Source organism: Lolium perenne, chromosome 1 (genome assembly GCF_019359855.2).
Source record: "Lolium perenne isolate Kyuss_39 chromosome 1, Kyuss_2.0, whole genome shotgun sequence".
In the NCBI taxonomy this organism is placed as follows: domain Eukaryota; kingdom Viridiplantae; phylum Streptophyta; class Magnoliopsida; order Poales; family Poaceae; genus Lolium; species Lolium perenne.
This window is the reverse complement of record NC_067244.2, coordinates 244361547-244375266: the sequence shown is the minus strand read 5'-3', so window position 1 is coordinate 244375266 and position 13720 is coordinate 244361547. Positions and strand designations below refer to the sequence as shown.

Genomic DNA, 13720 nt, shown 5'->3' with positions numbered 1-13720 from the left:
AGCATCTCCAGTCGCGTCCCTCAAAAAACGTCCGGCACAAATGATTTGGGGCACGTTTAGGACCGCGCCGGACAAAAAGAGATAAAAAATCTGTACAGAAAAGAGACCCTTTCCAGCCGCGTCCCTCAAACAGCGTCCGGATGCATGCATAGAAGGGACCATCCCATGTGGGAAAAGTAGGTGAGAGAAAGTGTGGGGAAAGAGAATGACATGTGGGGACTAGGGGCTGCATGCATGCATATGGGCTCTCATTTTGTGTCCGGCGTCCCCGGTAGAGACTCTATATACATAGAGTCTCTACCGACGTCCATAGAGTCTCTACCGGGGACGTCGGACACAAAATGAGGCGCTATTTAGCTTTGGGGGACGCGACTGGGACGCGATTTTCTCCATTTCTTGTCCGCCGTCCCCCAAACGCCGTTTGGGGGACGCGACTGGAGATGCTCTAAAGACGTACCATATTTTCATAAAAATGGATAGAAACACTGGGCAGGGTTTCATGACGAGAAAGATGTGGATGATATTCGTGCTGGAGCTGATGGATTACTGAGTCTTGCTAGTACTGCTGCCAGCTCCGATGGAAATCATGCGGCGACTAATCAACACCGTCCTCTCCGCTTGATGGATGTAGGAAGAAACGAAGATGAAGCCAGAGCTATGGAAACGGATGAGCAAGATGCTACAAATGCTTGATCTATCTGGTGGCCGGTGGATGCTTGCTGTGTACTGCGTTGTTAAGTTCTTGGAAGGGTTCTGTCATTTCTTTATTCAGTTGTGGTTGTAGTGGTCTGTAAATACAAAACCTCTAGGTCCCCTCTTGAACGCTAGCAGTAGGCGGTGCTCCCAGAACCTAGAACCTGGTACTCTGTTTTCGTTATCATTCTGGTCATGAAAATCAATCCATGAGGATCGCTTGGAAAAAATGGACAGATTTATTTAACTTTTTATAACTTTGGCATAAAATGAACCAGATTTTTTTTCTATATATGACCCTTCTTGCACAACGCCATGGGATAGGGCGTCGTGGGTGTGAAAAAAATAGATGTTCATTGTAATTTGCATGAGTACCCCTATTTCAACTTTGCAGCATGTGCTATTAATTGAACACTGCACCATCTTTGAGAAAAATCGATGGTTGACACATACAACACGATAAATCAGCCGTCGCAACAACAAGAAATCAACTTTGTGGCATGGAGAAAAAAAATTCTCACATACGCCCAGAAGGCCAGAACCATCGCAATATGCCAACTTTGCGGCATCGAGACAAAATCAACAACCATTCCCAAAATCAACATGTCAATTTTAATGCTACCATTCCCGATGTGAACGAGGATCGCACGAGAGACTAAAGGGTTATTGGTGAGGGGTAGCGAGCGAGGAAGACATCCGAGTAATCCATTCTTTCGATCAGCCTATCAAGGATAACCATTTTCTAGAAAAGAAAAAAATGGTAACTCAAAATGATCACGAAAATGCATGTATTTATTGGATAAACTCTTGTTGAATATGACGATTCCGAAGATATGTGCGAGTCTATATTTCTAGATGTATTGGGACTAGGATGCTCCAAGACTTGTACCGGTACAACAACTTGGAGAGTCTAGACGTATGTTTCCCAAGACTAGTACGGGCATGAACGTTGCTCCTCGGATGAGGGAGGAAAACCAAGGTTCCCAAGAAGATATCACGACGCGTACGGCGTAGCAATCCAGTGGCAAACGAGGGTCGTCGGAGAATTCCGGCCTCGTCTCGCTGTCACCTCGACGGAGGACGGTCCGCCGGTGGATTATTCACCTCCTCCTCCGCCGGTGGAAGGAAGTCAAAGTCGTCTATCCATCACCAGCACGCTGAGCGATGAAAGTTAGAGCATCCCAGCGGCGTACTCCAAACGGCGTCCGGTGCCATTGTTGGACAGCGCCTCTGCCTAGCAATGTCCCCTAAACGTTTTTTAAACAAACCCGCAAGTTAACATCAATTTAGATTTTCATTTAAATTTTGTTATATATTATAAGTTTGAATAAAAAATAACATAATTAAAATTAGACAACTACCCTACTCGCAGTCGGTCGGCGGGCGGGACGTCGTCGTTCTTCGCCCGTGTCGTCCTCTCGCCTCTGCCTCTCCACTAGTCCGTCGTCATATGCTCGCGCCACTGGTGGTGTTGGCTCGCCGACGGTGATCATCGCCAGCTGCCGCATGATGGTGAACTCGTCGTCCTGGACGAGCCGCTCAGGTTTTTCCCGGCGGCGTTCATCTCAAGGATCCTCTGCCGCTCGGCTTCCATGAGGAGCCGCCCAGCCTCCTCCGTAAGAAGCCTCTCGCGGGAGACCTCCATGGCGTATTGGAGGAGCTACTGGTCAGCCTCCTCCAGGGTGCAGGGGCGTTCCTCTAGTCGTGCGCCAGCTGACAAACTCGAGTGTCTCCTCCAGGATGCTCTTATTCCCCAGCCTCCCCGTGTTCCCCATCGCCACAGGATTGCGCGTCGAGAAGGACGAACTCCACCATTTTGGCCTCATCAAGGTTGAGGTCGTAGATCTCTATAGGCTCTGGCTTCGGCGCCGCAGGCTGTAGCTCCGGAGCCGGAGGTGCACGCGCCGTGCGGGCGTTGCAGCCCAACATGGAGTAGGTGGTGGGTAGGCGGCACAACGGAGAGGTGGCTGCGAGGGGCTAGTGTGGTGGTGAGAACGGCATAAGCGAGTGTGGTTGCGGGGGCAAGTGTGGTGGTGCGAATGGCGGAAGCTAAATGTGGTTGTGAGAACGACAGATGCCGTATTTAATTGCCGGAGATGAGGCGGGAAACAGAGGCGGGAAGCAGGGGAAAGGGCGGAAAAAAGCGGTGCGGGGAGGCACTGCGGCGACACGTGGTGAAGGTGCAGTGATGAGGGGTCCTGGATGCCACCGCCTCAGGAACCGTCGCGTCATTAAGGAAAAGCTACCGAATCTACGATTCTTCCTATGACATGCGTGGCCCTCCTCGTGACACATCCCCCGGAGCTTGTATCCGGCGCACAGTCTCCTATGGGTCGGGAACGACCTAAGAACACCGAACAAGTTATTGAACCACACCGGATGGAAAACGATTTTAGGGGCTGCCACTAGACATCGATTTCTGTCCACCACCACCCAAAAAGCTTTGGATGCTTTCTTTCACAAAAAAAAAAAAAAAAAGCTTTGGATGCTCCTTTGAAAGACGCGGCTGCGTTGGTCTTAGGTCGCCGTGACGGTGCCTCCGTTGTCTTGCGCCGCAACGCAACGAGGGAGCGTTCTGGCGCGCGGAAAAGCAAACGCGGGAAATCGAGATGCGAGTTGGGGAAGAAGGCGACTTGGGATCGGCCGGGGGAACCGAACAAAATTTCCGCGGGACCGTAGCAGCCGTAACCGAGGCGCAATGACCCGACACGACACCGAGGGCGGGCCGGTCCCCAGAATCGGCAGCGCTTCGCCGTGGCCGTGGCCGTGGCCCTTGACGGCGTTGGTTCGCCGAATCCAGCGCCAGCACGCCCGCCAGGACACCCGTGCGCCGGGAGCAGATCAGGCAGGTTTAAACAACTGGTCCGGCCGCCGGGACAGGCGACATCCGCCACCGCACGCCTTGGAATGTTCTCTCCTCGCCGTCCCCGGGGAGGGGCATGCGCCGCTTTGTTTAAGCACCACCCTGAACCCCCTGTCTCCAACACACACATCTGTTCGTATTCCTTGGAGTCACGAGCGCACAAGCTGCCTGCCCTCCGCGCGCACGCACACGCATGGCCGAGACGCAATCATGCAACCATGCAACATGGCCTCCTAGTCTATTTTAAAATTTAAACCCTGAATACTGAACTAGTGGAGGTCTCAGCCAAGTAATAATCTCTGAATTTCAAACCGGTTTGTACCCTCAGTTTACAAATCCTGTTCTAAATCAAATGTTGGAGCTGTTATTCATAGAGGAAAATAAATTATAAATTACTACACTGGTCCACATTTCATATTGATTCTTTATATTGGCAGGGAAGAGGTGCCCAACGCTAACTATGGGCCCCGAATGTCAGCGTGAGATTAGAGCATCCTCACCAGTGTCCCCAAAAGCCCCCTTTCCCCAACCCCAAATGGTCTTTCCGGGTTATGGGCCCAAAACGGCTCTTACTCGGGATCCCAAACGGTGCTAGTGCGAACTTAGGCCAGATAACTTGACCGTCGCCCACTTACCGTGGGGGTCGGATGGCGCCTTGGGGGGGGGGCACAACGCATGAAACACGGAAAAGGTCGTGTAGGGCCGTCCTGGTAGTGAAACAACACTCCCAAATCCGCCCCCACCCCTCCTCCACGCAATCCACGGTGCTTCTCCACCTGTGAATCTTCCCCGCCGTCGTCCCACATCGACGATGATATCTCCGCCAAGGTTGCGCGACAAAGGTTCTCTCCGAGCATAGTTTGTACTGCTAGTCTCACTGAGTCGGCCACACCCTCCTTCGCCGACTCTCGTAGGTGGTGTCGGTTGCATCGTTGCTCGTACCCCCCCCCCCCCCCCCACGTGTCGCCAAGCACAACATATGTCGCTTTTGCAGCAGGCCTGCTTCAGCAGAAGGAGTAGACGACCGTTGTCCATTTTATGAGACCGTATGCACAACAATCCAGCCGACACCACCACCAATCCGCCGCACCCGCAAGGTGTTATGCGCATTGACTACTTGAGTGTTCGTCCCTAATTTCTATGTCTTCGTTGTGTTGTGTGATACGTAAAAAATGGATAGCGACGATGTAATGATGGTTCAATAGCTGATGCAAGAGGAGACCCAGCTCGCTAGAGAGGAAGAAACGACTCTTCTTATCGTCTATTTTCTTCGCCTACGTATAAGGCTGTAACCTCCCCTCTTTGGTTGTTCAGTTAAAGGGGAGAGGAAGAACATAGACCACCACCGGGTAGCCGGAGGTGAGATTCTCGAAGATGGTTATTTCAAGGACGGCACCACACATGGGTCCAAAACCTTCTGGCGCCGCTTTCGGGTGAAAAAAGAAACATTGATTGCTTAATTTTATTTGTGGGCGATGACCCCGTGTGGAGCATTTTTGGAAGAGGGAAGAAACACCCCATGACGTGTCTCTGTTGAATTGCTAAATTTTATTTGTTTGGATTATTTTGATAAACTTTTTGATTTGGTGTGTAAACTATTGATTGTATTTGCTTCCAATTATTCTAATAAAGAGTTTATTTGATTGAATTACGCAATCTAGACGTCAAAAATATTTAGGGGCTCTATTTGGAAGGCGCTGGTGCGGGCGGGCTGCGACCACACCAAAATATCGATAGTTTTGGCTAGCGCCCCCAAATGGCTCATCTAGCGTAGTTGCCGGGCGCTGTTTGGGAGCTACCTGTGGGGATGCTCTTAAAATGAGAAAAGGTTCAGGATGCCTCGGCTGGGTTTCAAACCTAGGACCTATCACTCTATGGCGTGGCTCACTAACCAATTGATGAGATGGTGTTTGTATTAAAAGTGGGAGCTTTGCCTAGATGATGTCCTAGGTGGAGGCGTCGTAAGAGGTGAGCTTGGTGGGAGTCATCAGAGGTAGGAGGTGGAGGTAGGCAAGCGTCGGACCTCCGTGAGAGGAACATCACGCGACGATGGCAGTTGGCCGGAGCGGGGCTGCTGACGGTCGAGGAGGAATTTGAAGATCCATTCAGAAGGTAGCCACCGTCACCCACCCCCGGAACCGACGAAGACGCGGACCCAACCACTCCCGTACGAGCTCACCCTCGATTATGTTGTTCACGGCCCACACCCGAGCTCAGCATCATGTACCCCCTCCTCCCCCTAAGGTCACCAGCGCCTTCCTAGCACGCCGGCACACCCTAAATTCTAGCTATTTTTTGGTTTATTTCGACGACCTATATGCTGAGCTCGGGTTTAGGATTTATTTTGACGAACATGTACAAGTTTAGAGTTTGAAATAGACTTTTTTTTCCCTAAGACAAAACAAGTAGTTTTGGGGTTTTGTTTAAGATCCCGTATATGCACTGTCATGTCCATGGTTGTCACGACACTGCCAAATTAAGCTCACCTTTTTTTGTCCTATACCTGTCTGGCTGTCTCTTGATCAATTCGACTGCTCGATCCGGCTCTACCGTACCTGTGGCGCCGCTGTATCCTCCAGTATATATACACCCAAGCAGTGCCACACGAGACAGAAGCAGAACCCCTGCCCACGGGCGAAATATCGGCTACCACAAGGCAAAACCCCGGCAAAATCACCCCCCAAAAAAGGATTTTAGGCGGCAGAAGCAAAAAATCAAACACCGTGTGCGCGTAAACTCGAGAGATTGGTGGTGATTCCAACATTAGCTGCCTCTCTCTGCCGCTGGGTCCCTCCCGTATAAGCCTCCGGCTCAGAGAGAGGAGGAGGAGGGAAAGCACGAATTAGCAAGGGACAAAACGCGGTCCTAGGCACCTAATTAGGATCCAGGTCGGAGCAATTAGCTTCATGACCACCCTCGCCACAAGGATTACCACCACCACTCTCCTCGCGCGCTCCTCGTCCCTGATGCCCTCCGGCTGCGCTCCGGCGCGCCGCTCGCTGCGGATCCGGCAGGACGACCACCGCCGGCCGGCAATGGTGTCTTCTTGCTCTTCTACAAGAGGAGGATCGTTGGGACGGGAGGAGGAGGAGGAGACTCCGCTGGTGGTGATCGTGGGCGCCACGGGCACCGGCAAGACGAAGCTGTCCATCGACGCTGCCCGGGCCGTGGGCGGCGAGGTGGTGAACGCCGACAAGATCCAGCTCTACGCCGGCCTCGACGTCACCACCAACAAGGTGCCGCTCGCCGACCGCCGCGGCGTGCCGCACCACCTCCTGGGCGCCCTCCGCCCCGACGCCGGCGCGCTCTCGCCGTCCGCCTACCGCGCCCTCGCCGCCCACACCGCCGCCTCGATCGCGTCCCGCGGCCGCGTCCCCGTCGTCGCCGGCGGGTCCAACTCCCTCGTCCACGCGCTCCTCGCCGACCGCCCCCTCGACGCCGCCGACCCCTTCTCTGAGGATCGGTTGCCGCGGTACCGCCCGGCGCTCCGCGTCCCGTGCTGCGTCCTGTGGGTGGACGTGGAGGCGCCGCTGCTCGCCGAGTACCTGGACCGGCGCGTGGACGACATGGTGCGCGGCGGCATGGTGGAGGAGCTCCGCGAGTACTTCGCGGCGACCACCCCCGCGGAGCGCGCCGCGCACGCGCCCGGGCTGGGGAAGGCCATCGGGGTGCCGGAGCTGGGCGAGTACTTCGCGGGCCGGACGAGCCTCCGCGCGGCCGTCGACGAGATCAAGGCCAACACCCGGGTCCTCGCCGCGGTGCAGGCGTCCAAGATCCGGCGCATGGCGGATGGGTGGGGCTGGCCCGTGCAGCGGCTCGACGCGTCCGCCACCGTCCGCGCGCGGCTCGCTGGCGCCGGCCACGCCGCCGAGGCCGCCTCCTGGGAGCGCGACGTCCGCGGGCCCGGCCTCGCCGCCATCCGGGCATTCCTCGCGGATGAAGCATCACTCGGCGATGACGCCAACACCAGCAACGCGAGGGTGGAGGAGCCGACCCCGGCCTCGCCGCCGGCGCTGCTGATGCGGTTGCCGCGGATGCAGTGCTGCGACATGGTGGTGTGAAGCAGCTGCTTTTCTGGGGCAGAGAAAGAAAGGGTGGAGGCTTTTGGACCGGAGGGTTTTTGGGAGGCTGCCCTCCGGCCGAGTCTGACACTGCTAGGTGGGGCCAGCCATGGACACCGAGATCGAGAGCACACAGGGAGATAGCCTAGCTAGTGTAAAAAGAGAGATGCCAGCCGGCCGGGTGCGTGTAACTTATTACTGTAGTGATAATATGAAGAGTGTGTGAGTGAATTCTTTCCTTCTTCCTTCCTTCATGTGTCATCTTGTCTGTTTCTTCTTAACTGCACCACTGTATCTGTAAGTATGTGGTCGTCATGTAATGTACCATCACTAATCCACTCCACTCTGTTCAAATTTTGAAATGTAAACACTACACGCGTACAGTCTAGAACCTCCCACAAGTTTTGTGAATCTGCCCCGCAGCACCTGCTCCATCCATCCATGGTTTCTGAGCTCGCCTGACCCCTCTCTGCTCGTATGAAGAAGAAGATGAGGTGGCGATGCATACATGGCATGATGGCGTACACTTGGCATGGGTGTTTGGTGGGATGATTGGACGGCCATGCTTAGTGTGTGATCACTGATTAGGGGGGGGGAGTGTACGTTGGGCGTGTGAGTTGGTGCGTGGCGCTCTTGCTGTTGCCAGCTAGGAAAACCAAGCAAAAACCAGCCCGGGCTCCTGCTTCTTTTCCTTTCCCTCGCTTTTCTCGCGCGCCACGGCATCTGGAAGCCTACGTGTACTTTAGTTGGTAACTTCGTATCCCTGGCAAAATTGCTTGCGTACGGCTGTCCTGGTCCAGTCACCAACCCAGTGGCATGCACCCTAGCGCTGGCGGTACAGGAAGTTGTGTTGCGGGTGCAGTTTCATACAACTACTTGAAAATTGGGGTGGAGTGGTACAGAACGTTGTTTAGTCTGTGTAGAGTACCCAATTTAGTCCAAATCAGCGTCTTTTGGCCACGAGGGCGCCGACGCGTGGCTGCTAATTTTGCTGATACCCCCCTATAAGTCACAGAAGTCGAAGGAATACCCCTCCGCACACAGGCCGATGCAAATAGACAAGAATATCCCCTCTGGTCATATTTATTGCTATTATTCCCCTCCCTGGTCGATCAGAACCGTCTCTCCACGAACCCGCCGCGGCTGCGCCTCTCCTCGAACACGCCGCGGCTGCGCCTCCGCTTCCGAAATCGGCGATGGAGGAGACGAACCCGAGGCTCCGCCTGTGGAAAGTAGAGCCGTCGGACTACGGTACGTCGTTTGCCCGCCTCCGCCTTTGTTGATGTATTCTTTTCTGGCCGCGGGATTGGGTGGGGTTTAGCTAGGGTTCTTCAGAAGTACATGATCTGATCGATTAGGGTTTTTGAGATGGTAGGAGCGGCCTTAGTAGTTGATGAGGTTGCCGTCGTTGGTGGTGCCCTGTTTGCATCATTTCGTGCTCCCCTGTTTCCGTTGGTCCTGGTGCCCTGTTTCCGCCATTGTTTGTCATAATGGGAGAGAAAAGGTTGCAAATTTTGTGTCTTTGGTAGCTGTTTGGCGAAGAACATGTCTAGCTGCGTAGTATGTGCATAGAAAATATAGAAAATGTTATGTACGTAAACTGCAGTGATGTTGTCTGAATTTTCGTATCTGCATGTTGTCTGAATGTTGTTTTGCTAATAAATGGACAATCTTGCAATGTAGGTGGAAATCCTGATTTGTTTACAGTTCAAATCGTGCACAATGGTTTTTTCTGTGGACTTGGTAACAATCTGAGCTACATAGAAGGAACAGTGGACTACTATGACAATTGCAATGTGGAGACATGGTCACTTCTCTGGATCAAAGATTTTGTTAGAGAGCTTGGCCATGAGGTGACTGACAGGTTGCATATATACTGGTTACAGCCTGACAAGGATGTCACTGATGGCTTGGTGTGCATTGAAAAGGATGCTGATATTGTTCTAATGATTGAAGCAAAGAAATTTGACACAAGGAGCTTTGTTTGATGGTTGATCACACCAATTTTTTGAAGCAAACTCCGAGATGATGTGATTGTCCAAGGAGGGCCACCATTGCCTCCTCGTTATTAGCCCACGGAAAATGCCCAAGTCAAGTGTCAAGCTAGCTCCTCTCATACAAGAGCAATCGCAATCGAAGATGAAGAGCAACAAGTGGATCCCAACCAAATGGGAGATACAGATGGAGAAGATGACAAGACTCGAATTCTCGGGGACGTTGATTGGGATGCAGAGGATGGAGACGATGACATTTTTCAGTCACAAGTGGACAGAGATGTGAATGATCATAATGAGCCTCTCGGTCACATCGATCTAGAGGATGATGTCACATCGGAGATGAAGATTTGAACCTCACCAGAGAGGAGGAGGAATATCTGAAATACAGGTTCACAGAATTCAATCCTGAAGTGGACATGGATAGCCCAGAGTTCAAAACTGGAATGGTTTTTGCCAATGTTGTAGAGTTGAGACATGCTCTTGCTGCATATAGCATTAGAAATAGGGTCAAAATTAAGAAAACCAGGAATGAAGCTGGTAGGATAAATGCAGAGTGTGAACCTGGTTGCACATGGAAACTGAGGGCATCAAATGATTCAAGGAAAGAAGCTCTTACTGTCAGACTGTATTCAGCAAAACACACCTGTGAGTCAACTTTTGACCTGCAAGCATTGACTGCTCCATTTCTCACAAGATACTTCATGAATGAATTTAGGGACAATCAGAACATGGATCTGACAACATTTGCTGCAAAAAATTGAAAGAGAGTTCAATCTATCTCCAAACAGGTGGAAGCTAACCAGGGCTAGGAACCAGGCACTAACTATTATCCATGGTGATGAAGTCAATGCGGTTCAGCTTCTCTTAGAGATTATGGTAAGGAGCTAACAACTTCAAATCCTGGTTCCAAGTTCTATCTGTCAACAACTCCTAGCAAAGCAGATGGAGAAGAAGAATCAAAGCAACACTTGTCAACATTATACTGGTCCTATGATGCTTGCACCAGAGGATTCCTAAAAGGATGTAGGCCATTCATTTGTATTGATGGCTGCCATATAAAAACCAGATACAAAGGAGTGCTTCTGACAGCTGTAGGAGTAGATCCTAATGATTGTATCTATCCAATAGCAATGGGTTTGGTGGAGGTTGAGTGCACAAGCTCATGGGAATGGTTTTTGACAACACTTAGAGATGACCTGAATATTTCCAACACGTCTCCATTCACTATCATGAGTGATAAACAGAAGGTAACCCTTTGGTACCTTCATATTCACTTGTCGACAAGTGTCGTACCCTTTGGTCACTTGTCGACAAGTGTCGTGCCCTTTGGTCACTTGTCGACAAGTGTCGTGCCCTTTGGTCACTTGTCGACAAGTGTCGTACCCTTTGGTCACTTGTCGACAAGTGTTGTACCCGTTGGTCACTTGTCGACAAGTGTCGTACCCTTTGGTCACTTGTCGACAAGTGACCAAAGGGTACGACACTTGTCGACAAGACTTAGCAGTTTATTAACAACAGTTAGGAGTTTATTAATCCTGTTTTGGGAGTTCATTAATCCTTCTTGCTTAAATTAATGTCAGAGGCTAATTAAGGCTGTGAAGAAGGTGTTTCCAGATTCTGAGCATAGACACTGTGTCAGACACTTGTATCAAAATTTCCATAAGAAGCACAAAGGTGAAACTTTGAAGAATGATTTGTGGGCAATAGCCAAATCAACCAACATACCTACTTGGCAGAGAAACTTGGACAAAATGAAGGATGACAGTGAAGATGCCTACAACTGGGTTCAAGAGCTTGCACCTAACACTTGGGTAAAAGCCTTTTTTAGTGATTTGTCCAAGTGTGATATGCTTCTTAACAACCACAGTGAAGTATTCAACAGCTATATCCTGCAAGCAAGAGAGTTGCCAGTGTTGTCCATGCTTGACAACATCTTCCATAAAATTTGTAATAGAATGGTTACAAAGGATGATGAGTCTGACAAGTGGCATGGAACAATTTGTCCAAAAATCAAGAAGAAGGTGGAAAAAGCAACTGAATTAGCAAAGGCATGCAGAGTGAAGGTAGCTGCTGCAGATTTGTTCCATGTCTGGCCTGGTGAGTATGAAAGAGAGTACAATGTTGACTTGAAGGCAAGAACTTGTGACTGTAACAGGTGGCAGTTGAGTGGAATTCCCTGCCACCATGCAATTGCATGCTGTAGGACAATGAGAAAAGATCCAGATCAGTATGTGCACAGTTGCTACTCAATTGAGGCATACAAAAGAGCTTATGCATACAAGCTAGTGCCACCTAGGGCAAGGGTATTCTGGGAGAAGCAACCTGGAATGCAGATTCATCCCCCATTGTACACCAAGGTGATGGGCAGGCCAAAGAAGAATAGGAAGAAAACTCCTGAAGAGGTGATAACAAAAGATGGAGCAAAGACACTCACCAGAGGTGGCCTGACTATGCATTGTTCCATTTGTGGGAAGGCAGATCATAACAAGAAAGGGCATGCCAAGTACATTGAGAGACTGGAAGAAAATGGAGTTGATGCTACTGGAGAAGGGGAAGAAGAAGAGGAGGACATTCCATCTATTCTACAGGTATAACAATATTGTTCTGTAGGACATGTGTGCATTTTCTTCTGTAGGACATACTTCACCAAAATAATCTGTGCATTTTGTTCTGTAGGACATAGTTCAGCAAAATCCACACCCTGCCATGGATCCAACCCATCAGATTGACAGCATGGTGTATAGAATGGGACAGGAGGTTTGTTTTGTGCTCCTCTACCATCACCAATTTGTTTTGTGCTACATTTCCATGATTTAATTGAATTGTTTATATTTTCCAACTGTGACAGCAAAATGCCCACTATGCAACAAACAGATCACATGGCCCATTACCAGATGAAAGTGAGTTTGTGGTAGCAGCAAGGAATGCCATGTCAACAGGAAACAGAGGCAGAGCTTCAACAATCACAACTGCCATGTCAACAGGAAACAGAGGCGTAGCTCTGCCGTAGGAAGAGCTAGAGCAACTGGTACAAACACAGGCAATAGAGGGAGAGGCAGAGGAAGAGGAACAGGAAGGCCAGTTGCTGAAGCCACAGGGCAAGCAAGGAATGCTCATACTGCAGAAGCACCAGGGGAAGCAAGCAATGGTCCTGTCAGAGGTAGAGCTAGAAAAGGAGGTACAACACAGGCCCTCGATCTCTTTACCACTTGGCCTTTGGTGATGATACTTCTCATCAAGCAGCACATGTCCAAGCACATGTCCAACTGCCAGATCTGAATGAAGAAGCAATGGAGATTGATACAACACAGAATGCTCCTCAAACAGAGGGCTAGATGCATCTGCTTCTCTTTACTTTGTCATGTACTGCTTACCTGCAAAGCTCTCTATATGTAATGCACTGAATTTCCCTGGAACATATTAATGTACTGAATTTCCTGGAACATATTTATGTACTGAATTCCCTGGAACATATTTATGTACTGAATTTCCTGGAATATATTATCTGGTATGATGTACTGAACATATGTGATCAGTCAGTTGTGTACTTGCAATTTTATCAGTTATTATCTGGCATTATGTACTGAACAATTCCAAGAGTATGTAATTCCAGTCTGCAAAAGCACTCTTTTTATTCCATGATAATAAACATGACTCATTCATACAAATCCCCTGACAAATAGAGCACATACTGCATACAAAATGCAAGAACCAACAACTACAAAGACTATGGCCATATCTTTTCTATCCCTAGCCCTATTCTCTGCCACCTGAGCCTTTGCCCTCATCTTGATCTCTGTCTTCAGATTCTGTATCACTGCTTTTTGATCAGTACAATCATTCTTCAGCTTCAGGTTCTCTTCAGCAAGTTCCACAAAGAATCTTCCCGTACTCGCACTCATTCTTCAGAGAACAGTGGCCATCATCCATCCTCTGAGCTTGCTTTGCTTCCGATCTGCTCATATCCCTTGTTTGTGCGTTGGAATGTGAGCTCTGTGTCTGTCAATTGTGCAAATGAGAGAAATTCAAAGAGGAGATGACTAGATCGCTAGCAAAGGAAGCTAAATTGCAAAGGCAGACCAATGTACTCACCTGCTGTGTCGGAT

At 50.2% G+C, this 13720-nt stretch overlaps 1 protein-coding gene across 1 annotated transcript; it reads left to right on the top strand.

Moving 5' to 3' along the window:
• The first annotated feature begins 6185 nt into the window (after positions 1 to 6185).
• LOC127327464 (adenylate isopentenyltransferase) lies at positions 6186 to 7960 on the top strand. The gene has a single exon (XM_051354235.2). The coding sequence runs from the start codon at positions 6463 to 6465 to the stop codon at positions 7615 to 7617; it is 1155 nt and encodes a 384-aa protein (XP_051210195.1). The 5' UTR covers positions 6186 to 6462; the 3' UTR covers positions 7618 to 7960.
• Positions 7961 to 13720: the final 5760 nt, after the last annotated feature.